Below are 23,628 nucleotides of genomic sequence, written 5' to 3' on the forward strand. Positions count from 1 at the left end.
ATATACAGGGTGATTCAGAACTTATCCAAAAAAACCCTTCCCCCACAAAAAATGTGATAAAGTCTACTAATAATTTTTTTACGTTCAAACTCTAATTAGACTGGACTAATAGGAAAATATAACTCTGCGGAACGAAAATCTGTTGAATAAAAAATATAGCAACATTTTTTGTGGTGTTTGTTTGTTTTTGGCAGTCCTAACTACTGTATATACATACCAGAAAATATATTTTTTTCTGTAATGGTCATTAGCTTTATTAGTATTATGAAAATTTTGCTGTAAATGTAAATTTAATTATCCAATTATAAAAGTTATTCCATGCATGAAAAACAAAGAAATTATACGATTTTAGCACCGATTCTGTAATATTAGCCACTTTCACAAAAATTGTCGGCCATCAAAATATTGTTAGTTTTTTTTTGCATATTTTACATTTTGTTTGAAGTAATCATACACGTCTGATTATTTATTTATTTTTAAAATGCAATAATTTTCTTACTGGGGTTATCTAATTGGATAAAAATGTTTGAAACAAAATTTATAGGATTTTGAATGACTAATTAGATGGTGATGGTGGATTTGACAAGTTACAGGGTGAAATACAGGCTGTTACAATTTCGCTTCTCACTACAGGGATCTCGGAAACGGTAAGAGATACGAAGTAAATAATTAAAGCTAACGTGATTAGTTTTCGAAGTATTTGAAAAAACCGAAATTTTGGAAATCCGTTTTTGTTTCATATCAGCCTTGTTTGAGGTGATATTGAAAAATGAAGAACACTTTCTCATGGGAACTTTTCATCCTCTATCGAATGGCATAATAAATTTTTATATGTAACGTTTCGTCTCTTCAGGACCATCATCAGTTGCCTCAGCCCGAACCAGATTCAGGCGTTTTGTCTCGAAAAATTCATCTTCAATGGATTCGTTCCAAATTTATCTAATTTTTTTTTTAGATTTCTACGTTTCTTAAATTATCGTACAGTCAATCAAGTGTCGTTAGACCCTGTGAAATCCACCTATATATTGTAATTGTGCCTATTTTATTGTTTGCAAGTTCGCTCTTCCCAGATCGGTGTGTTCTTCCCGTTGGGCCAGCAGGTGTGACAGAGTTAAACATAAAATACAGTTCCAAACTTAATAAGAAATACAAGACTGCTTAGCTCATCGCGCAGAAATACCTCCGTCTCTTCAACATGCCCCAGGACACCATCCTCACTGGTAGGTCTCGGGACTGTCGCCCGACCTCTAGATGTGGAATTGACGATAATTGGAATCCTAAAGTGATTCATACACCGAACAACGCGTCAGTCGAGAATGAACTGCAGAGTTAATAGTTGCTACTTGCTGTGCGGCCAACGGCGGTGGCAAGAATATTGAGATTCCCAGTCCGCTTTGGCATTCCCACGTGTAGGGTCCCTTGATTTGGGCATTCGGTTACGTGCCAGTGACAGGATGATCATAAAATAGGATTACAAGTGGGCTCGAGGATACCATTTAGAGACTGAAGTGTGTAAATAGTGATAAAATGTGCACCAAAAGTGGGTTTACCTCTCCCAAGGCTACCAAAGGTATTATAGTGGGTTGCTTGAGTATTTTATAATTTTTTTAAAGTTGAATCATGTGTATTGAATATATTTTTAATAATTTGCGTACTTTATTAAACTATACAGTAAAGGCAAAGAGNAAATGTGCACCAAAAGTGGGTTTACCTCTCCCAAGGCTACCAAAGGTATTATAGTGGGTTGCTTGAGTATTTTATAATTTTTTTAAAGTTGAATCATGTGTATTGAATATATTTTTAATTTGCGTACTTTATTAAACTATACAGTAAAGGCAAAGAGAATTTACGCTTTCTTCTAATGAGGCAAAAATTCAATTGGCGTCCATAACAAAAACAAAAGTAGGTGGGTGGTCAAGTCGGTTTCCTCCGAATATCTTGATTGAAAAGTTGTTACCCTGTATACGGCTTCAGAAAAATTATTGGGGTATTTCGTATCTTTTATTTTCAAACGTTAAGCATTCTGTTAAATTTTTGTTTCCTACGGAAAATTTCATTCTTAAAAACTATTAATATTACCACGTTTATATAACAAAGTCTTGTTTTTCTTTTTTTTCTGCCCCTTCATTGTTATTAGTATTGTTTTTTCTATTTGCAAGAAAGGTATTCGGTGTAATTATTATTAAATAACTATAATTTAAGATAAACATCAAATAACAATTAGATATTACGTTTCTTGAGAACGAAATAAGAAAAATAATGTTTAAATAATAATTAAATTTGAGCTAATACCAGTACTGTGATAAAATTTATCATTCACTTGAAAATAATCAAGTGAAAATTTAATTACTTCGACCTATTCAACGAAATTGGATTAATAAATGTCTATTGATCCGGTGTGTACGAGAAATTTTAATTTTAAGAATCACGTTATCACCGTTCGACTTGAGGTAAGAACGCTAATGAGTTTATGAAATTTAAATTTGATTAATAGAACTTTACACGAACAGATAGACTATTGTTCTAGCTGCTCTAATAAACTTTATGTGTTAAAGTAAAAGCATACAAGTGATTAATTAAACTAGTTTCAACCGTTTCTCTTATTCACAGCAGTAGTAATTGGTGTTGAAATTCTGAGATATAGCTGTCGAATACGTTCGTTTCGTTCAACTGAGCCAATGATAAGCCTTATCCTCTTTCCTCCTCCTCAACTATACCACCAGTACATTGATTTTAATGACAATAAAAATGTCTTAACAGAAAATCAATTGCAAACCATTTTTCTGGTTATTATTATTAATGTATCTATTCATACTTTGTTTATTGAGATACGATTTACCACCCAGCATTTGAACATTCTTCCAATTCCTCGTAGTTTATGCAGATAAGAACCAGAGACAGCTCGAGCGAGTTCCGAGATTATTTTCCAGTAAATCCAGTTTCGTATCATTTTCGTTTCGCTTACAGAATGGTTTCGGTGTAGTTTTACTAAAAACGATATAATTTAAGTCGTGTATTGCTCCAAGAGAAATCAACGCACTTCAAAAGCAACGTAAGTTCTTTAAATAGTAGTTTTAATTACACATCAACTCGTACCTTTCGTCGTACAAGGTCATCACCGTCAACATCATCTCTCCTAGGTGTTATTTACTCATAATATTTATATAAAGGTACCTACATATGTTTACCGATATTCGTGGCTTCGAATACCGTCTACACAAACAATTACTTCAATATGGCTGCTTAGGTATGTCTGTTTTTCTTAACTAAATATTAAGGTGAGACCTGAAGCTCAATCCTACATCTTTAGTGTAATAATAAATTACGCTTGGAAGGAATCACTGCGATGTTTGGGCATGTCCTAGTTTAATTTTAAATCTGTCCAAATAAATTACAGCCTACGTTTATTTGTTATTCCAATAACAAGAACGAATAGATAAATAGAAAAAAACGTATGTTTAAAGCAGCCTCCTTAAACAATTATATTTTGTGCTGACAAAGCAGTGACCAGGTCGGATCTGTCGAAATATCCCACTTCTTGGATGGAAGAGGGGGCAAGCTAATTTTTGCTGGAATACCTTCAGTACAACTCACATAATAAATGTGTAGATGTCTAGATCTGGGCGAGGTCCGGAACATTTTCAAAATTGCAAGAATGTTAAAATTTTAATTTAAAATTAAAATACACGGAATTTAACGTTTTTTTTTTTAAAGAAGCGTCTTTCTGAGTACATTAAAATTATAATTTTTGAAAAAAATTAAATTGCAAATTGATAAATGTGATCTATAAAAAAATAAAAAAAAGAGTTAACTTTAAAAATTTACTGTGGCCGTCCTAATCAACCGATTTTTTCTGTGAAAAATTTTTTTCAAAATGTTTTTCTAAAAATTATTTTGCGAAAATTGTCTAACCGATTTTAATGAAATTTGGTGTGTTGTTTTATTATATTCTATAGTTTTTTTTGCCAAAATTAGAATGACCTCGGAGCAATTAAAATATTTTAAAAAAATTATTCAAACTTGATTATTTTGCCTTTTTTTCATCAATTATTGTTATTTTGCAACATCGGAAATAAATTTAAACATTTATAATGTGCAAAATTCAATTCTAAAACTTTTTTCCTCTTCAATATTCTTCCAAAATGCATAGGTTCCAAGATATAAGTAAGAAACTCAGATAAAATAGGTTCTTTTTTAAATTTTTTAAACATTTTTGCAATTTTGAAAATGTTCCGTACCTCTCCCAGATCTAGACATCTACACTTTTATTATGTGAGTTGTACTGAAGGTAATCCAGCAAAAATTTGCTTGCCCCCTCTCATGTTAACCTCAAAACAGATCCGCCCTGGTCTACATTATAATATTTCAGAAACTACTTCGATTTTGGTTTTAAAAATATTAGTATGTGGTGTGAATAAAGCCTTTATAACAATAATTTAAAAGAATATTTTGTCTCAGTATGATTTAAATAAAATAATAGATTTTTCTGTTACATCATACAATGCATATTGAAGTCGACATGTCACGAAAACAAGTAAATATCGGAAAACAAAATTACTCAAAATTTAACGATCTTTCAGATGGACGACATTTCCACGGTCCAGGAAACAAACAATTTTTTAGTATCACCACGCCATTTATAGGTACAGAAAGATTTGAATTAACAGTTCTAACTGCAATTTGAAGCTATTCGTGGCACCTAACAACCCCTGTTTCCGGAACTAAAATAAATTTCTTCATTTTAGAGATATTGGCAGCGGGAATGTTAAATGGCACACCCTGTATACTGGTTGTATGTCATTATACTGCAGTAAATTCTTTCCAATTATACTGAAGTGATTCAGTGCTAAAGAAAGTTTTATTACCGTCTTCTTGAGAAATATGACACCGGGGGATGTGTACCTGCTGTCCGCCATTGTCCGAGAACATTAACAATAGGTGCAATACCGATAAAAGGCATCGGCGACACTTAAAATTTGCAACGAGAAACGGATAGGTCTTAACACGTCATCGGCGTAGGAAATGGGGTAATGCTTCCTCGCATACTAATTTACGTACCGTAAAAATGGCGACTGTTCGTGCTACAGAACCATTAAATAAGAAATTGGTAATAAAAAAGTCTGATACGCCGTTAAAGTAAAATGTTTTAAACATCTACAGAATAATAATAATAATACGCCGCCCACAATGACGTCAATAGATCTGTTATATTTGCTAAGTATAATTGTTATTTCTAAAGGAAATTCGTTTTAAGTTGGTTGATTGGGGTTGGTGCTGTTCAAAGTGAAACTCCTTGGATATAACCGCGACTTAACCTACTTTAATTTTAAATATCGATCCAAGGGAGGTCAAATAAGCGGTCATTAATTTTTCCTGTACAGCTACTGTTAAAAAGGAAGCGACAGTTAAAAGTAGCTGCTCATTACGGAATGAATAATCGTTAAATATGCAGTAGTTGGCGATTAATTCACTATTAGTCAACAAAGAGAATTCTCAAGATGTATTCTGTGACTAAGGAGACTAATTCATTATGCCGCTGAAACTGGTACCAATTATTTGACGACCTTTCTCAGGAAGCCGTTAGTCAAAAGGTCACGCAGTTGGGTCCGGTTCATATGCGTATGAAATTTAAATTTGTATAACAGATTTAAATATATAAATCAAAACAAATTCTAACTCATCACCCTGTACATAGGCATGGACGGTACATTCTATATATCTTGCGAACTTTTTTATGATGATTGCATATGCGTATATTGAGAAAAAGTTTCCTGTAACCAAAATACAGTTTATCATTTATTGTATTCGTGTCTTTCTAAAAAAAAGTACACGGCAATCGCTATGTAACTCTTACAAACATGTGAAAGGAATGTGTGGCAGATTCAATGCAAACCTGGCGCTACCATTTTCGTGTCCCAGACAATCGTACGTAAAAAAAACAGTAGCACGCGGTGTAACTAATAACAATTTAGTTTTTGTTGGTCAAGCCTGCGAAGCTGATTAAATTAATTGGAAGGAATTACAAGCCCGTATGCTCGCCTCATTAATATTTTGACAGATGTCTAGTGCTTACATAATTCTACTAGTTTAAGAAGTAGGCGACATTTACATTTTTAATGTATTCAGTATTAACATAATTATTTTGGCGCGACCTCTCTTATTATACACGGTCTAAGAAGTTTGACTGTCATTACTTCAGCATGAGACAAAGAGTAATCGTAAATGAACAAAAAAGTTGTATATTAAAGGGGCGTAAGAAGTTTTCAAAATACAGCGACTATTAATATTGGGGAGTTCCATCACAACGTGACAACAGCGCTTGACTTGTCCTACGGAAAAAAACTAAATTTCAAATCAAGGCGTTTCGCAATTCCCACGACCACTCAAGCAAGTAATTGCCTGATATACGTCAGATTTTGAATTTGCCCGAATGATTATTCCACATTACGTCGCGTTTAATTCTCAAGACACAAGTCCACAGCTTTTCTGTGTCTATTATTACGAAACCGTGTAATTTTCGCGACAACACTATTAGGTTTTAACCAGTCGCTATTATTGCACTCAAAGGCCACGTCGAAGGTGAAATCTATGGTGACGTAACTTTTATACCGTAACAGTATTCTTAATTTCGTGCCATGGGAGAGAACGACAAAAGAACAGTGCGGCTCGGCATCTCGAGAATCTAGTAGTTGTTCATAGCATTAGTGTTACTCATGAAAAAGGAATGGCGAAGATTTTTAAAGACTGTTAGTGACGTTAGTGATGATGGGTACGTGTAGGAGACAAAGAAAAGACGATCATTCATCGATGTTAGTAAGTTTTGGAACTGGTGCATTAAAAAACAATCAATAGTGTTTTCAACAATAACTCACAAGAGATTAAATTAATAAAACACAAAATAGTGTAATTATGTACCTGTATGAGTTGTACCCTGTATAAAAGAGAATTATTCTCATGTCTCGCGTTGAAATGCCCGTCAGGGTGTTAAAATATAAAAAAATGAGTCAAATTTCTTGGAATGAAAGTAAATGTCCCTGATTTATTGAATTTTAACGTTTCTTAACAGGACACTATTTCAATTTAAATGAATTTGTGACGTCGACTGTTACTAACCGTGGACAAACATCGGCATGACTCAAGCCTAATTCTGGAGTATCAAGTAGTTAAATTACTCAATGAAGTAATGAATGAAACTTCAAGTAGGTAATATGCATTATAAAAACATATTAACTTACTTGATCAAAGATTTCTTTAATGGAATCATCCATCCTCCTGTGTTTATTTTTATTAAAGTAGCATTTGCCTGTTCGATTTGTAACGTTCCTTGATTATTGGACTCGGTGTTAAGTGCTACAAGGCTTCTGTAGGTGGTGTATATTCATATGACCTAATTTTTTTTATACAGTAAGCTACTTAATCTGTGCTGCTGTAATTGGCTAAAAATAAGTAGAATCATTTTACAACACTATTTATTATTTAAATATTTAACAATGTTCTGCAGTGGATATGTACAGGGTGTTAATACAAATTTCAAAAATAAAAATAATTTGCATTTCCATGCTTTGAATATGTTTCTCTCAAATTGTAGGATGAAACAAGGGAGAATTGTTTATTGTTCAGAATTGTGTTACCCAGAAGCAGTAAAAAAGGCCTTATTTTTATTATAACTCAAATAGTGAGAAATAGTTATTGGGGTTATTTAAACAAAACAGTTTTATCCTTTATCTTGCCAGATAAGATCTTTATTTACAAATTGCGAAATAATTATTGGCTTTTCAAGTAGATTACTCAAGATAGCGGGGAGCACGGGCTTAACTATCAGTCGTCTTTTGTTTTCCGATGTATAAAGTTATTAAAGAATAATTAATTACGGTTCTAGATATAAAAATGTGAGTATATGCTATTTTTACGTCGATATGTAAGTATTTCTTGTTAGCAATATGTTTTTTACACCTACATACATCAATTCAAAATAGTTCTGCTCAGTACAATTTAGTGCAGAAAAAATTTTTTACACCTCTTTTTATTACAATTCTATAAACGATCTGCGTGTTGTCAAAAACGTCCCTCGGAAGTATTGAAATTGCTCAAAATTTGTCTCTATGAAAATAAAAATTTATTAAACAACTATTTTTTAGTTAAAAAAGATTGAACAGAAACTATTTTCCATCTGTCACTTTCCCGTTCGATATGACATGACAAATATAAATTATTTGCAATGATAAAAGCCTTTATCTTGTATATCTTTCAAGTTCGACGTTTTTTTAAGGCCGTTGCTAATTTTATATTTATTACCGCCGCTTATCTTTGAAACAAAGGCAACATTAATTTATTATCTTGATACAATCGTGGGATATTCTGGGATGGGCTATACAGGGTGTAAGAATTTCGACTGCCATTACTTCAACATGAGATAAACATGTTTAACCTAACGCTACACATATATCACGTGTGCACGCTGCGGACTTGTCCTACGGAATAAATGTAAACAACTATTATTGTGAAACATTTAGTAAATTTCAAGACAATTGTTTTTGTAGTACGAAGATACTGTTGTGCTTAAATTTTAGGCCGAATTTCAGTAATTATGAATTCAAGTAACATTTTTTTTTTGTTCCAGGATCATCGCCCGAGTTGATGCCGAGTATTATGGGCGCCTTCGACGCCATCATCGGTAGCCAGCTCAGCCAGAAAGACGCCGAAGCTGAAATAAAGACCAGCACGCCCCGGAGGACCAACCAGGTGAGCAACTTCAACCACCTCTCGCCCTGCGTCCAGAAGATCCTCTCCAACGTCCCCGACCAGGAGATCAGCAAGAAGTTCAGCTCCGAGGAGACGCTGGGCCCCAGACGGCTGGGCAACAGGCCGACGTACAGGTCCTTCCGTTCGCCGGAGAAGACCCTGAACAAGAGCGCCGAGAACCTGGACATCATCTCCACGAACGTGCAGAAGATGCTGTCCAACCTGCCGGACACGGAGCTGGTGATCAGCGCCAGTAATTTGAACGTGTCCTGCGTGAAGAACCTCACTCGCAACAGCTCGTACCTGTTCAACTCGGGCCGGGAGTTCTTGAGCAGGACGTCGGACGCGGAGGGCGGCTGTAATAATAACAATGGCGGCGTTAAACAGTTTTTGTACCACTCGGACGGTGTCGGGAAGGAGGACGGTGCGGTGAGTGGTTGCTGTGGGCAGTCGGACGCCTGTGATAGTGAACGATGTGGGAATTGTGACGGGTACAGCCAGCAGCCGCTGGGGAGTTATTTACATTCGTCGCACGGTATCGCGTCTAGGACGCCGGTTGGCAGGAAGAACATGGGGAAGTACCTACAGGTAAGATTAGAATCGTTATACTTGAGTTCTACTCGAAAAAAATTGTTTAGCATGGCATTTTACCTAAGTCTAAAGAAAAAAATGTGAGGATCATTCATAAAAAAAATTCTGCTCCCTTATACTTTTTCTATCTAGAAAAAAAAAATGGTGAAGCATTGGTAAATGGTAAAAATAACACCCTGTATTTGTCAATTTTTTTATTTCTTTCTTTTTTCTAAATAGAATGATATATACTTGTCATGCCGGGTGATTTTTTTAACCTGAAACTCTCAAATATCTCGAGAAATAACAAATTTTCTATCTATCTTCTACTATTAGTCGGGGGGGTAGAGCATTCAGGGAGTTTGTATTTGAAGTCATCCATTTTGTTGTACAGAAAAATCCCAGATATTGCGGAACAACAAACATGCAAAACAGAATGAAAAATTGCCCGTTTTTCGATATATTTTTCCCTGTAACATTGAAAGTAAGCCCTAAATCAAAGAAAGTAATTCTGCGATTCAAAAAAGTTGAATTTTGCATTAACAATGGGCGAAAAATAGTAAAAAATCATACGTATTTTACGTATAGTAAATATTTACAAATATTGATGAAACTTTGTGAACAAATAGTAAAACATAAGTCAATTGTGTCCAACGATCGATCGCAGAGAGAAATATGTCGAAAAACGGGTAATTTTTCGTTCTTTTTATATGTCTGTTGTTAAGGGGGCGATTTAGTATGTATATTTTTACCATGTAACAGAGCTTCAGATGAGGACACAAATCATCGAAGAAACTAACATAATTGAATATTATTATATATCAATGTATTCGCAATGGTTCCCGCTAGTGAGTGAAATAAATTTCAATGCTCATGAGAACAGAAGAATAATTTAAATAAATGCCAAAGTACCTCAATTTTAACCATACTGTTAGTCTGCCAATATATTGGATTTACGACGGAACTAGGTCAGGCACAATAACCAAACTACTTCACTCACTAGAACGGACACTTAGGATCATTTGTATTTAATTTTCAGATTAATATTTATTAACAATTCTATAATTTGTGTCCTCAAGTAAGATGACAACATTTTACACACGACTCCATGTTATATTATATTATATTATATATTTAAACCAGAATTTTAGCGGTTTCTATCTTCTACAAGAATTTCTAAATAAAATTAGTTTGTGTACTCTGTCACAGGTGTCGCTACCCTTGAAAATGAAAGCGAAAACACAGAGTTGGTTTATTGTAAATTGTATTGGCCGAGAAATAGTGAAATTTCTGGCGTTTTTAGGTACTGAAATCTTTAAAAGTAAAACGTGTAGAACAAAAGTAGGGGTAAGCACAAAAATAAAATCCTTGATGTTTTGTTTATTCATGGTTACCGTTTAAATTTACCCAAATAAAATAATAACTAAAAAAAAGCGTTTGCAAAACATGCGTTTGCTATTATCCTAACCCCACATTTTAACAATTATTTTCACGTACTTATAAAAAGTAAACAATTTTATATGTAGGACTAAGCAAGTAAATGTTATAAGAATATTTACATGTGGAATTATATATAAAAAAGATAGTATTTTCGTAGATTTCAGTACCTAAAACCTTAATGGTTTGATCGTTTTTTGCACCTGTTTATTCGTTTTACTGCGGCCGGCGTCTTTGAAAATACTCAGGTGGCATGACATAACATTCCTATTATTTGATAAGCTTTAGATTATTCAGTTATTAAATGTTTGAAATTATTTGTCTTTGCGGAAAACACTATTTACAGAATATGGGACCCATAATGGTCTGATATTATCTTTGATATATAAATATGGGTAATATTTTAAAAGTAGGTACCTAAGTAATAAGATTTTGTAAAGCTTAAGTAGTACGAAAATATAACGCATAAAAAACCAATAATATGTACTAATTTTTCTTTATTAAGAATAAAGATTAAATTTTACGTACAGGGTGTCCCACATAAAATCGTTATTTATATTGTAGCCTTGGTAGTTTCAAAATAAATTTACAGCTTAAAAATTGGTCTGGCTCAGGTAGATTTCTGTTTCAATCTACAAATCAGTAGCTACTTACCGATAAGAAGGAAACCACTAGTCTAGTCGAAAAGTGAGTTTTCTGCGAAAAATAGTTATTGTAATCCTAAAAATATGGTTGTTAGTACATTGGATTCGGAATTAAATTCAGAGAAAGAAGTATTTTTTAATTTATCCGCAATTAAAAATAGCAATTGTTATAAACAAAAAACGAAGAGAAAAAAGGGAGTCTCCGTTTTTTAACTATAACTAAAAAAATATTGAAGATAGCTGAAATTTCAAAAAAGATCCTGAAAGAGGAGAAAATTTCAGCAAAATAAGTCAGGAATTGTAGCTCCATTATTTATAATTTTAATTTGACGTTGAAAATATAGCTCCGCGCGGCGGCGGCGGTTTCCGCGTCGTCGCGTCGCCGCCAAGCAAAGTGTGCAACACAAAATAATTTTTTTATAGTATTCAATATTAATTTAAAAATCTAAATAAATTATAGTGTCATCTAGACACTTGAAGGAACACAGCCCAGTTGGAAAATAATTTTTAACTTGACTTATGTTAAAGTTATTCAATTGTTAATGAACTAATTTTTCGTGGTCCTAATCTTTCATAAAACTTGTTGTAAAACTTTAAATAATGTATCTAAAATTTTTTTTCTTTCTGGGAGGTCTTTTTATATACATAATAAACAAGATTCCGTTGTAAAAGTTTATAAAAGTTTTTTCATTTGTTTATAATGATTTTTTAAAGTTAACAAAAAATGAAAAATCCGGGAAATGTTATAAATTTTTTTTTTACCAAATGTTTGATTTTAGTTGTTTTTCTATTAATATATTGCGTTTATTAGCTTAGCTAAAAACTTTTTAACGTTATTTGTTTATAAATTTGTTATAAACAAATGGACAAGTTTAATATTTTTGAAACATTTTTTTTGCCATTTTATTGTCTTGGTAATCTGTTTTTTAAAAACAAAAATTTTTCTTAAATAAATTTTTTAATTGTTTATAATCGTAATTTCCCTGGGAACACGATGGTGCAATTATTTTTTTGCTACTTGCCGTAGTTTACGAGATATTTGCGAAAAACCTTATTTTTTACGGGTTTTTTGACCTTTTGACCCCTTGCCTGATCACCTAGGTCAAAAATGTTTGCGGATTCGGATTCCTGAGGGTCGAAAACATATTTGCGCCCAGGTTTGATCGACAGAGGAAAAAATGGAGGTTCAGCCTTCATTTCAATGGACTAAATACATACAGTAATATTATATATATATTTTATGCCTATACATATTATTCTCCAAACGCAATTAGTAGCAAGATTCTATATATTTTAGTAATTAAGCAGTGTTTTTAAGTTAAAACGACTCGTCAAAGTAAAAAAATATTTCAGGTTAGGTATATATTTTTTTTACTGAAAATAGCAGTTAATTTACATTATCGGATTGTTAATGTGAAAATATAAACATTAGACTGTTGACTATTCCATGTTATACGTGTTTTAAGGTCACTTTTGAAGAAGAAACTACATGTAATTTTAAAAACCGTATTTCTGTTTTTATAATGAAGGAATAGTAATTATAAGATTGTTTAAGCTTATTAACTAAAAATTATTGCCTACTCAATAAAAAAATATTATTGTCCTCGATAATCTATTACTGATTAATAAAATATTTACTCTCTTTCCTTATAAGATTGTATGTACACAAATTGGAGCCGTTCCTGAAAAATCGGGCGAATGTGGCTGCAGTTTAAATTACTAGACTTGAAGCGTTGGCCGCTAGAACAGCACCTGCCGGGGTCCCGTTTCGTGACTCACGCTGGGCGATATTTTTTGTACAAAATCCCGTCCTTAACCAAAGCCAAAACTTTTGCTGCTCTATCGCGTGTACTATATTATCGTAGGAAGAAGCGTCCCCTTTTTGGGATACCTACCTGGTCAACGCGATTTCCTTCTCTTGTGACTAAACAATAATGCTCCAGTTTTGGAAAATAACGCGCCTCTTTATATTTTAGTTGTATTCTGTCGCCAGAAGCTTAATTACATTAATTTAACTAATTACATTTAAAAATGGGTCACGCATGACATTTTATCTAAAACCACGCCTCTGTGTGACATTCTCGTAAATAATACAATTGTATTGCTGGTTTCCTGTATCAAAATGGCCTTTGTTGCTATTTCAATCGCCAGAAAAACTTAGTACTGAAAATTCACAGAAATATTGTTTATTTTGTTGCCCATCATTTTGATTGTAGATGTAGTTCAGTGGAATTAGATCATAAACCCTGAAAACGTTTAGTTTAAAAAGAAAGTTTAATCTTTTCTTTAAAGTCCTGGTCCGTAGTTAATTCACGATTAACATTATAAAAAAAGTTATCTTGGGAACAAAGAGGTGTAGCTGATTTCTCTCTTTTTTAAAATTACCGTAAAAATGAGCTCAATTTAATGCAAAAAGAACGAATTGCAATAATTTTTTCACATTCACACTCTAATTCGACTGTTAATTAATTTGGTCAGATACATTATTTAGATTCTCCAACAGAAGCGACTCTTTATTGTGTTCATTGAAAGATTTAAGGGTTTTCTAAAAATAGTCGAACCCGTTTCGATACTGTATGTTTGTGTATTGTCTAAGGCCCAAGTGTTTGTGTAAAGTACCATTTGGATCATGTGTTTATATTGTTTTAAATTGAAGAACGCACTAAAAAAACAGTAAGAAAAGGAAGAAACAAACTATATACGTAGACATCCTGTAGATAGAAATAAAACCACACGTATTTTTTCACAAGCGTAATGTGTTTCTTTAATTTAAAATATACTAGATACTGTGGAGTGTTTATTTTAGTTGGATACAATTACTAAGTTAAATAGGTAAATAAAGTAAAATCTAAGTATGCACAGATCAGAATTTACGTATATTTTTTGTTGCGATAATTATAAGATTACATAAAATTTGTTTAGATTTAGATTTTGGTACTACATAGTTAATTAAAGATGGTAGATATTTCTGTGTGTTGCAATTATTAATATAAATGCTCACAGAAGAAGTCTTCGTTGTTTTTAATTAATGCACATCGGTTGTTTTATATAATGATGATGTAAACAAGCAATAATCTCATACGACAACTCTCGTCTTTAGATTCTAGTAGCGTGGTAAAATTTTCTAAAGTTGTTATCCTCTATTTTTACTGCAGCAGTTAAAAAGTATAGTAAAATTGTATTTCCTTAAATTGCTGTTCTTCTTTTTGTTAAATGTTTTTCTTGAATATGAACAAGCTTTAATCCAAATGTAATTTTTCACTTTTAGTCGTAATTGGAAATTGTTCACTCCCACAAGAATAATGAAATGATGAGATTAACACTTATTTTAAAGATTACTCACGCACTGAGGATGATACAATCTTACGATTTGATTTTGAGATGCATTTTTAACCACTGTATTGGCAATTATTTTTCCCAAAAATTCATGAATATATTTTTTAGTGTCACAGTAAACCTTTGAAAATAATTCACCTTACACCTCAATAAATTTTATTTTCTTGTGAAAACAACTGGCTATTGTGAAGTGTCAGTAACTACTCCTACAGGACATCATAATCACGGTTTATGCGAGCAATTCCTCCTTGTAATTTTATTTAAAGACGACTTGCAACCGGATAAGGGCATATCTGCAGCAATTCAAAAACAAGGGCTCGTCTATCGAATTTATCAGTCATTTTTAAAACTCGCGTCATGTTTTTACAGCGTTAAGATAACGGGTTTCCGGATAGAGATTGCAGAGGCCTTTGTTGTTTTGTCAACAGAGGATGTGAAGATTAACATTAGCTCTGTTGTAGACGGTAGAATAGAATAGAACTCTTGCCCAACGGTTTGTTGAACCTGAGCGAATTATCTTAAAAATTATGTATAATTATTTCGCGGCAGGAAACTTAATTGTTCCGTAATGCAAGACGGAAGCCTCGAGTCCTTCCATTATATCTTTAAACGGTGAATTAGCGTAAAATTTTGCAACGGGCGAGGCGCTTTCTTGTGCTGTTACAGACGTCTTAATCTTAAAGTAATATGGTAATAATTGTTGGAAATAAACCTCATCAAATGCACTTGGTGAAACAAAAATGTGTGTTTATGTTTTCTGTGTTTTTAATCAAAGTTAGTTTTCCTGAAATGTCTTCATTCCGCTTCTTTATTTTTTATTTAAAACGTGACAAATTAATTGCAGAAAATACGTTGAAATTATTTTCAATAACCTTTTGAGTATCAAATGGTCACTCTTTAGCATTACCCGAGTTTTAACGTTCCCATTGTCATTTATAGCGTTAGTGGTGTTTATAAATTGTAGTTTTGAAGTTTCATCGGTTTTTCTGTATTTTGGGCCGCTTACATTAAAAAAGGTACTCTTTACGTTTATATGGATGTGGTTTTAGTGTTTCTATATTGTTTGGAATAATCTCTACGGTGATAATGTGACGTATCAAACTGATATACCAGCTAACTATTTTTTTTTTATTAGTTTTGAATCCATCTGGCTATATTTGCTTTTATTATCTTGTTTAATTTACGCTTTCTGGGTACGATTATAAAATAAAAACGTATGTACGTTTATGAAGAATTAAAAACAAATTAATTTATTATCCTCATCTCGAATTCTTCATAGAAAAGGAGCGTTGTTAGATTTTACTGAACTGTAAATAATAGAAATACAAATTTAGCCTTATCATTTCCTGAACAAGAGCAATTTATTGTATCAGTGGCCATTTCAGTCAGATATAATTACAATACAAAACGCCTCAATTTTAATTAGTGGTTTCACGTAATTTTAACTGATTCATTTTCATATTTTAAATTGTTTGTATAAATAGAATTTTGAAAGTTCATCTTCAAGTACAAGCTGTCCCATTTCCATCAGAAAAACAATTACGTAATTGAATTCCAGATAGACTTACTTAAATATCAAGTCCATGACGAAGGTATTAACTGAAAATATTTGTTGGAAATATGATGCAGATACTACAGCTTAATAAAATAATTTCTATCTACAAGACAATGGCTTTACTATTGATAAAACAACTTATTCTATTTTTAAAACTGTTCCAGCTTTACTATTCAACTTCTATAATTTAATGCCTATTCTACATTATAACTGATAATATACCGTTATCTTTTTAAACAGCTGCTGAAATTTTATCTTTGGGTGTTACTGAGAAAAAATTAGATAAACGATGCGAACTACGTCACTATAGATGCACAAAGTTTATATACCGTTTTTTTTCGTTCGTTTTGTTTTATTTGAAATACTTAACATACAGGGTGTTTATTAATATTGTACAAACTTTAAAGGGTGAATCCTTTCGTTTCAAAAACGTTTTTATATACGCGGTTCTTTATCACAAATTGAATTTGATTACATTTACATGCGTGGAAATGATTCGATTCAACGTAAACAACATAAATTCTGTCCCTCTCTCCTTATCTGTTAAAAAGTTATGTGTCACATTCTTGGCGCCTAACAGTCATCGTTACTTTCACCGCGAGTTGTACAAATCAACGATAAAACAGTTTTTTACATTAGAATGCCTCATTTTCCGGCGCCCAACAAATTATCATCGGCGTGAAAGCAATTTGTAACACCATGAATGGATGTCAATGGGTTTAAATGAGCCGATAGGCGTATATCCTAATCTAAAAGCTTGGATTCCATTACCGAAACCCAAATTACCCTCCTAAAGCTTCTCAATATTCCCTTTTAATGCCTCAAAACCACCTTAAAGACTCATTTAAGTCTCATATTTTTTCCTATACATCTTCTGACTTCGCATTGCAAATTATCATTCGGTCTTCGTTACTGTTATCTGCAAACAATGAACTTTTTTCAGGTTCCAAGCGAGAGCAGCGTGGGCAACGGCAGCAGCACGGCTTCTTCGGAGGTGTCGCGACCCGTGTCACTCACGAGCCTGGGTTCCTGTTCGTCGAGCGGGAGCAGCGGTCATCACCAACCTGGTTCCGCGTACCTGGCGTCTGCGGAGAGTTTGGACAGCGATCCCGAACCAACCGGAAGTCAAGGTCAGTATTACCGTCAGTTTAAAGGGTCCGCGTTTGTTGGAGTCATTCTCGAAATTAGGTACTCTTTAGATCTCCAACTGAATCCGGGTGAATCATTGGGGATGACTCTAGAATGATTCTGGATTCGGGAATTGCTAAACTCGTTTAGTTTAGCTGACATCAATTAATATCCCCGTTAAATTTGAGGAAATCGATTGTGTGTGTGTGGTTCATTGTACTTCCTTTGAAAGTTACTTATGAATTCAGTTTCTGGAATTCAAGGAAGTGTCTGTATATTGCAAATAATTGCACAATGCCTACCGTAGACAGTTACAATTCTTGTGTTTCTCCTGTTTCCGATGACGTTCCCGTTATGGCGATTTCATTAATAATATTCTTAGAAAAATATTACTTTTTATTTGCTCAATAATTATAGTCACCTGACCCCATTTCTGGTTTTTTCAACCAAAGCTTGGAATTTGAGTCTAACACTGTCGCGATGACCTCTTTTCTCTATTTGACTTTTTGTAGCATTGTGTCTTTTTCACTGTTTGTAATTTTATGATTATTGAACACGATTGTACTCAAAACATCAGTGAAATTTCGATTTTTGACCTGCGTTGCTTTGTTTTTTTTTTAACGTCAGTCATATTGTTTAAGCTTCGTTGTAGCCGATTTCAAAGGCCACCAACGTATTGGTTTCGTGATATCCTACAACGTTAGGCACCCATCTACAACTTAAACATTGATTGTTTGCGTATAGACACAATCTACATTGTTTGACATTTACATTTAGTCGAGCTTGTACATCTACTCTTCTCCGTAGATACTGTCGTCGCTAATGACTATCTCAAACTGTTGTACAAGTGTGTTGACCCAAAGGTGTCTCCCTAACTGTACTCTGCTTGCTGTAAAATACAAATGGTCGCTTAATATGTATTAAAAAAATTAACATACAGTAATAGTTGTTCAAACATTGTAATGGTGTCACAGGTGAATTATTACGTGGAACATAATTTTGTCTATTATTATTTTCTTGTGGTTCATTATTCCATAGTTTGGAGGACCAAATTTTTTGTTCTTTCAGACCTTTTGTTATACATGTTAAAATTAAGTTGCACACAAGAACCTGAAATTATAGATCAGAGTGGATCTGTCGAAATATCACACTTTTTGGATGTAAGAGGGAGCAAGCTAATTTTTCTTGGATTACCTTCAGTACAACTCACATAATAAAAGTGTAGATGTCTAGATCTGGGCGAGGTCCGGAACATTTTCAAAATTGCAAAAATGTTTAATTTTTTTTTTAAAATACCTATTTTATCTGAGTTTTTTACTTATATCTTGGAACCTCTNGTAAGAATTTCGACTGCCATTACTTCAACATGAGATAAACATGTTTAACCTAACGCTACACATATATCACGTGTGCACGCTGCGGACTTGTCCTACGGAATAAATGTAAACAACTATTATTGTGAAACATTTAGTAAATTTCAAGACAATTGTTTTTGTAGTACGAAGATACTGTTGTGCTTAAATTTTTGGGCCGAATTTCAGTAATTATGAATTCAAGTAACATTTTTTTTTTGTTCCAGGATCATCGCCCGAGTTGATGCCGAGTATTATGGGCGCCTTCGACGCCATCATCGGTAGCCAGCTCAGCCAGAAAGACGCCGAAGCTGAAATAAAGACCAGCACGCCCCGGAGGACCAACCAGGTGAGCAACTTCAACCACCTCTCGCCCTGCGTCCAGAAGATCCTCTCCAACGTCCCCGACCAGGAGATCAGCAAGAAGTTCAGCTCCGAGGAGACGCTGGGCCCCAGACGGCTGGGCAACAGGCCGACGTACAGGTCCTTCCGTTCGCCGGAGAAGACCCTGAACAAGAGCGCCGAGAACCTGGACATCATCTCCACGAACGTGCAGAAGATGCTGTCCAACCTGCCGGACACGGAGCTGGTGATCAGCGCCAGTAATTTGAACGTGTCCTGCGTGAAGAACCTCACTCGCAACAGCTCGTACCTGTTCAACTCGGGCCGGGAGTTCTTGAGCAGGACGTCGGACGCGGAGGGCGGCTGTAATAATAACAATGGCGGCGTTAAACAGTTTTTGTACCACTCGGACGGTGTCGGGAAGGAGGACGGTGCGGTGAGTGGTTGCTGTGGGCAGTCGGACGCCTGTGATAGTGAACGATGTGGGAATTGTGACGGGTACAGCCAGCAGCCGCTGGGGAGTTATTTACATTCGTCGCACGGTATCGCGTCTAGGACGCCGGTTGGCAGGAAGAACATGGGGAAGTACCTACAGGTAAGATTAGAATCGTTATACTTGAGTTCTACTCGAAAAAAATTGTTTAGCATGGCATTTTACCTAAGTCTAAAGAAAAAAATGTGAGGATCATTCATAAAAAAAATTCTGCTCCCTTATACTTTTTCTATCTAGAAAAAAAAAATGGTGAAGCATTGGTAAATGGTAAAAATAACACCCTGTATTTGTCAATTTTTTTATTTCTTTCTTTTTTCTAAATAGAATGATATATACTTGTCATGCCGGGTGATTTTTTTAACCTGAAACTCTCAAATATCTCGAGAAATAACAAATTTTCTATCTATCTTCTACTATTAGTCCAGGGGGTAGAGCATTCAGGGAGTTTGTATTTGAAGTCATCCATTTTGTTGTACAGAAAAATCCCAGATATTGCGGAACAACAAACATGCAAAACAGAATGAAAAATTGCCCGTTTTTCGATATATTTTTCCCTGTAACATTGAAAGTAAGCCCTAAATCAAAGAAAGTAATTCTGCGATTCAAAAAAGTTGAATTTTGCATTAACAATGGGCGAAAAATAGTAAAAAATCATACGTATTTTACGTATAGTAAATATTTACAAATATTGATGAAACTTTGTGAACAAATAGTAAAACATAAGTCAATTGTGTCCAACGATCGATCGCAGAGAGAAATATGTCGAAAAACGGGTAATTTTTCGTTCTTTTTATATGTCTGTTGTTAAGGGGGCGATTTAGTATGTATATTTTTACCATGTAACAGAGCTTCAGATGAGGACACAAATCATCGAAGAAACTAACATAATTGAATATTATTATATATCAATGTATTCGCAATGGTTCCCGCTAGTGAGTGAAATAAATTTCAATGCTCATGAGAACAGAAGAATAATTTAAATAAATGCCAAAGTACCTCAATTTTAACCATACTGTTAGTCTGCCAATATATTGGATTTACGACGGAACTAGGTCAGGCACAATAACCAAACTACTTCACTCACTAGAACGGACACTTAGGATCNAATTAAGTTGCACACAAGAACCTGAAATGATAGATCAGAGTGGATCTGTCGAAATATCCCACTTTTTGGATGTAAGAGGGAGCAAGCTAATTTTTCTTGGATTACCTTCAGTACAACTCACATAATAAAAGTGTAGATGTCTAGATCTGGGCGAGGTCCGGAACATTTTCAAAATTGCAAAAATGTTTTATTTTTTTTTTAAAATACCTATTTTATCTGAGTTTTTTACTTATATCTTGCAACCTCTGCATTTTGGAAGATTTATTATTACAATAATTATTTAAATAATTTTTGTTTAAACATATTAAAAAAAATTATTTGGAAATAATTTTTCTTGTTAGATACAGATAAAATTAAGAAAAAATAGTAGGTACTTTAAAATTATAATTTAAAAAAAAAATAAATTGCAAATTGATAAATGTAATCTAATTGTTTAAAAATTAATAAAAGGGTGTTAACTTTAAAAATTTACTGTGGCCATCCTAATGAACCGATTTCAATTTTTCAAAAACCATTTCAAAGATTGAGCGGTCTTTTCTATGTGAAAAAATTTTCAAGTATCTAGATGCTTTATTTGAGGCTGTGCAACATTTTGAAAATTCGAAAATTTCTTTTCAAAATGTTTTCAAAAATTATTTTGCGAAAACTATCCAACCGATTTAACTGAAATTTGGTGTATTGTTTTAATATACTCCAAAGTTTTTTTTTACCAAAATTAGAATGCCCACGGAGCAATTAAAATATTTTTAAAAATGTATCCAAAAAACTTTATTTTGCCTTCTTTTCATCAATTATTGCTATTTTGCAACAATTTTCTAACTTACAGTATATTGTGCAAATTAAATTCTAAAACTTTTTTCCTCCTCAATATTCTTCTATTCCAAAATGCATAGGTTCCAAAATATAAGTAAAAAACTAGGCTAAAATAGGTATCTCTTTAAATTTTTTCAACATATTTGCAATTTTGAAAATGTTCCGTACCTCGCTCAGATCTAAGGATCTACACTTTTATTATGTGAGTTGTACTGAAGGTAATCCAGAAAAAATTTGCCTGTCCCCTCTCACATCCACCTCAAAACAGATCTGCCCTGGTCTATGATAAGAATGTGCATTTTGTGCACTTTATCCACGCATGAATCGCTTCATATATGGAAAACCGTTGCAAACTCAGGCAGACAATAATTTAATTAGCGTGCATTTCTAGGATGTGCGCCATCTTAACCATAAATAACGCTGGCGTAGACGAAAATGAGAAACATTTATGTCTCTGCATCCTGCATCTGATTATCAGTTTTATGTTCATTCCCTTTTCTCGCACAAATTGGAATCCTTTCACCCAGTTGCATTCGTTATTTCTACGGCGAAGGTTTCTCTGATCGCGATCCGAGAAATGCCGTGTCATTTCGTTGGGCTTTTCTAATGGTTTCGTTTCGAAACAATTAGTGGAATTGCGTAAACACTTCCTCAAAACTAGTCACTGTGCGGTTGCTACATATAATTTTTTAATACCCAACAGGGGTTATGTTAGCAATGAAAGGAAATTATTCAAATTGATATAATTGCACAAAATACTGGATGTATCGTCCCTCGACTGAAACGAAATGAATATTTTGTAAACTTTTTAGTCTCGTTAACAGTTTCGTTGGTTTATTTTCTTTCCATATTTTTTTGAAGCGTACATGTGTTTGCCAGAAATATAAGTATACAGAGATAATTAATCTGGTCCCACAGTATTCCATATGGCACTATTTAAACAGTTTCCGGCGCTTTTTCCGCTTTTTTTGCACCGACTTCATTTAGGCACTGCAATATTCTCTGTTAAGAATACGAACTACCTAATGGAAAGCCAACCGTCGTAATTTGAACGTCATTATTTAAAACACGTTTGAATAATTGTCTAGCGAATCGAATCAAATTTAACCTCAAACATATACCTACACAAGTATCTCTTTATTCTTTTTCTAAGTAGTCTAAGTCTAACTTTCTTTTTTTAAGTAATCGCGATTACGTGCATTATTTCAACTCTTGAATATAATTTTCCGTTATTATTCATACCCGTCTATTTATTAGAAAAAAAAAACACCACTTCCTCCGCTGCGCTGGTTTGTAACTTTATAATAAATATTAATGTGAGGTTAAACCGCAACCGCGATGAAAAATTAATCTGCAACCTTCTGTTAGTTTTCCAGCTATTATTATTGCCTTGGTTGTAAACGTGCATAAATAATTAATCTTATCATTACGCATATGTAAATTTTCTAAAACTTTTTTCTAGTAACAAAATGAAAAAAATTTCTTAATGTCACAAAAAAACTAACACTTTCGATGTTCATAAATACCTCTACATTTTTTTTATATATATCAGGTTCCGCGGATAGCGGCATAGCCGAACAGGAACAACCCTCGGTAAGTCCAGAACTGAGGGTGCTACAGGAGGTTTTGGAAACTGAAACCGCTTACGTCACCGCTCTCAATGAAGTGATTCAGGTGAGTCCCGCTGTAAATATTATGTATCTGGAATTAAATCCTAAATTTAAAAATTGGTGTTAGCTCGAGGACGTGGAAATCGAGAATTATTACGCGAAAGTTAGGCCGACCCTGCGTCGTCCCACTGTTTATGCGGTAACTAATTCAAATTTATTGTGGTTATGCGGCACCCTATACAATTTTTGCCGTGTGTGCATTTTGGTTGCACGGAAAATACGCTTTTAAATATTCATACAAGTTATTTTGCCTTTTAAACTGTAATTCAAATTCTATTCGTTTTATCACTAGTTATGATAACGAAGTTTGTGTTGATTGAATGTATTTATCTTTCAAATGTTCCTGGAAACTTAGGTACATTCATTTATATTCACGCCCGCGCGATATAATCTCGACAAATGTTTATAATAAATTCGGAATTTAACCAAACTTAATGAGAT

The 23,628-nt window shown here is 33.7% G+C and overlaps 1 protein-coding gene across 7 annotated transcripts in view; it reads left to right on the top strand.

The window, feature by feature from the left end:
* LOC108913314 overlaps nt 1-23,628 on the top strand; it is an 89,809-nt gene that overhangs the window by 51,983 nt on the left and 14,198 nt on the right. For 5 of the 7 annotated variants that reach the window (XR_002763052.1, XR_002763053.1, XM_023455076.1 and 2 more), the window contains exons 2-4: nt 8,621-9,330; nt 17,228-17,414; nt 23,070-23,191. Coding sequence is in view for 5 of the 7 variants with exons in the window: in XM_023455076.1 (XP_023310844.1) it covers nt 8,621-9,330; nt 17,228-17,414; nt 23,070-23,191 (1,019 nt within the window). In the remaining 2 variants the exon portion in view is untranslated. Of the gene's footprint in view, nt 1-1,328; nt 1,571-1,697; nt 1,732-8,620; nt 9,331-17,227; nt 17,415-23,069; nt 23,192-23,628 lie in introns of those variants that run through there. The other 2 variants (XM_023455078.1, XM_023455079.1) reach the window with 2 other exon arrangements.

Source organism: Anoplophora glabripennis, unplaced genomic scaffold (assembly GCF_000390285.2).
Source record: "Anoplophora glabripennis isolate ALB-LARVAE unplaced genomic scaffold, Agla_2.0 scaffold534, whole genome shotgun sequence".
NCBI lineage: Eukaryota > Metazoa > Arthropoda > Insecta > Coleoptera > Cerambycidae > Anoplophora > Anoplophora glabripennis.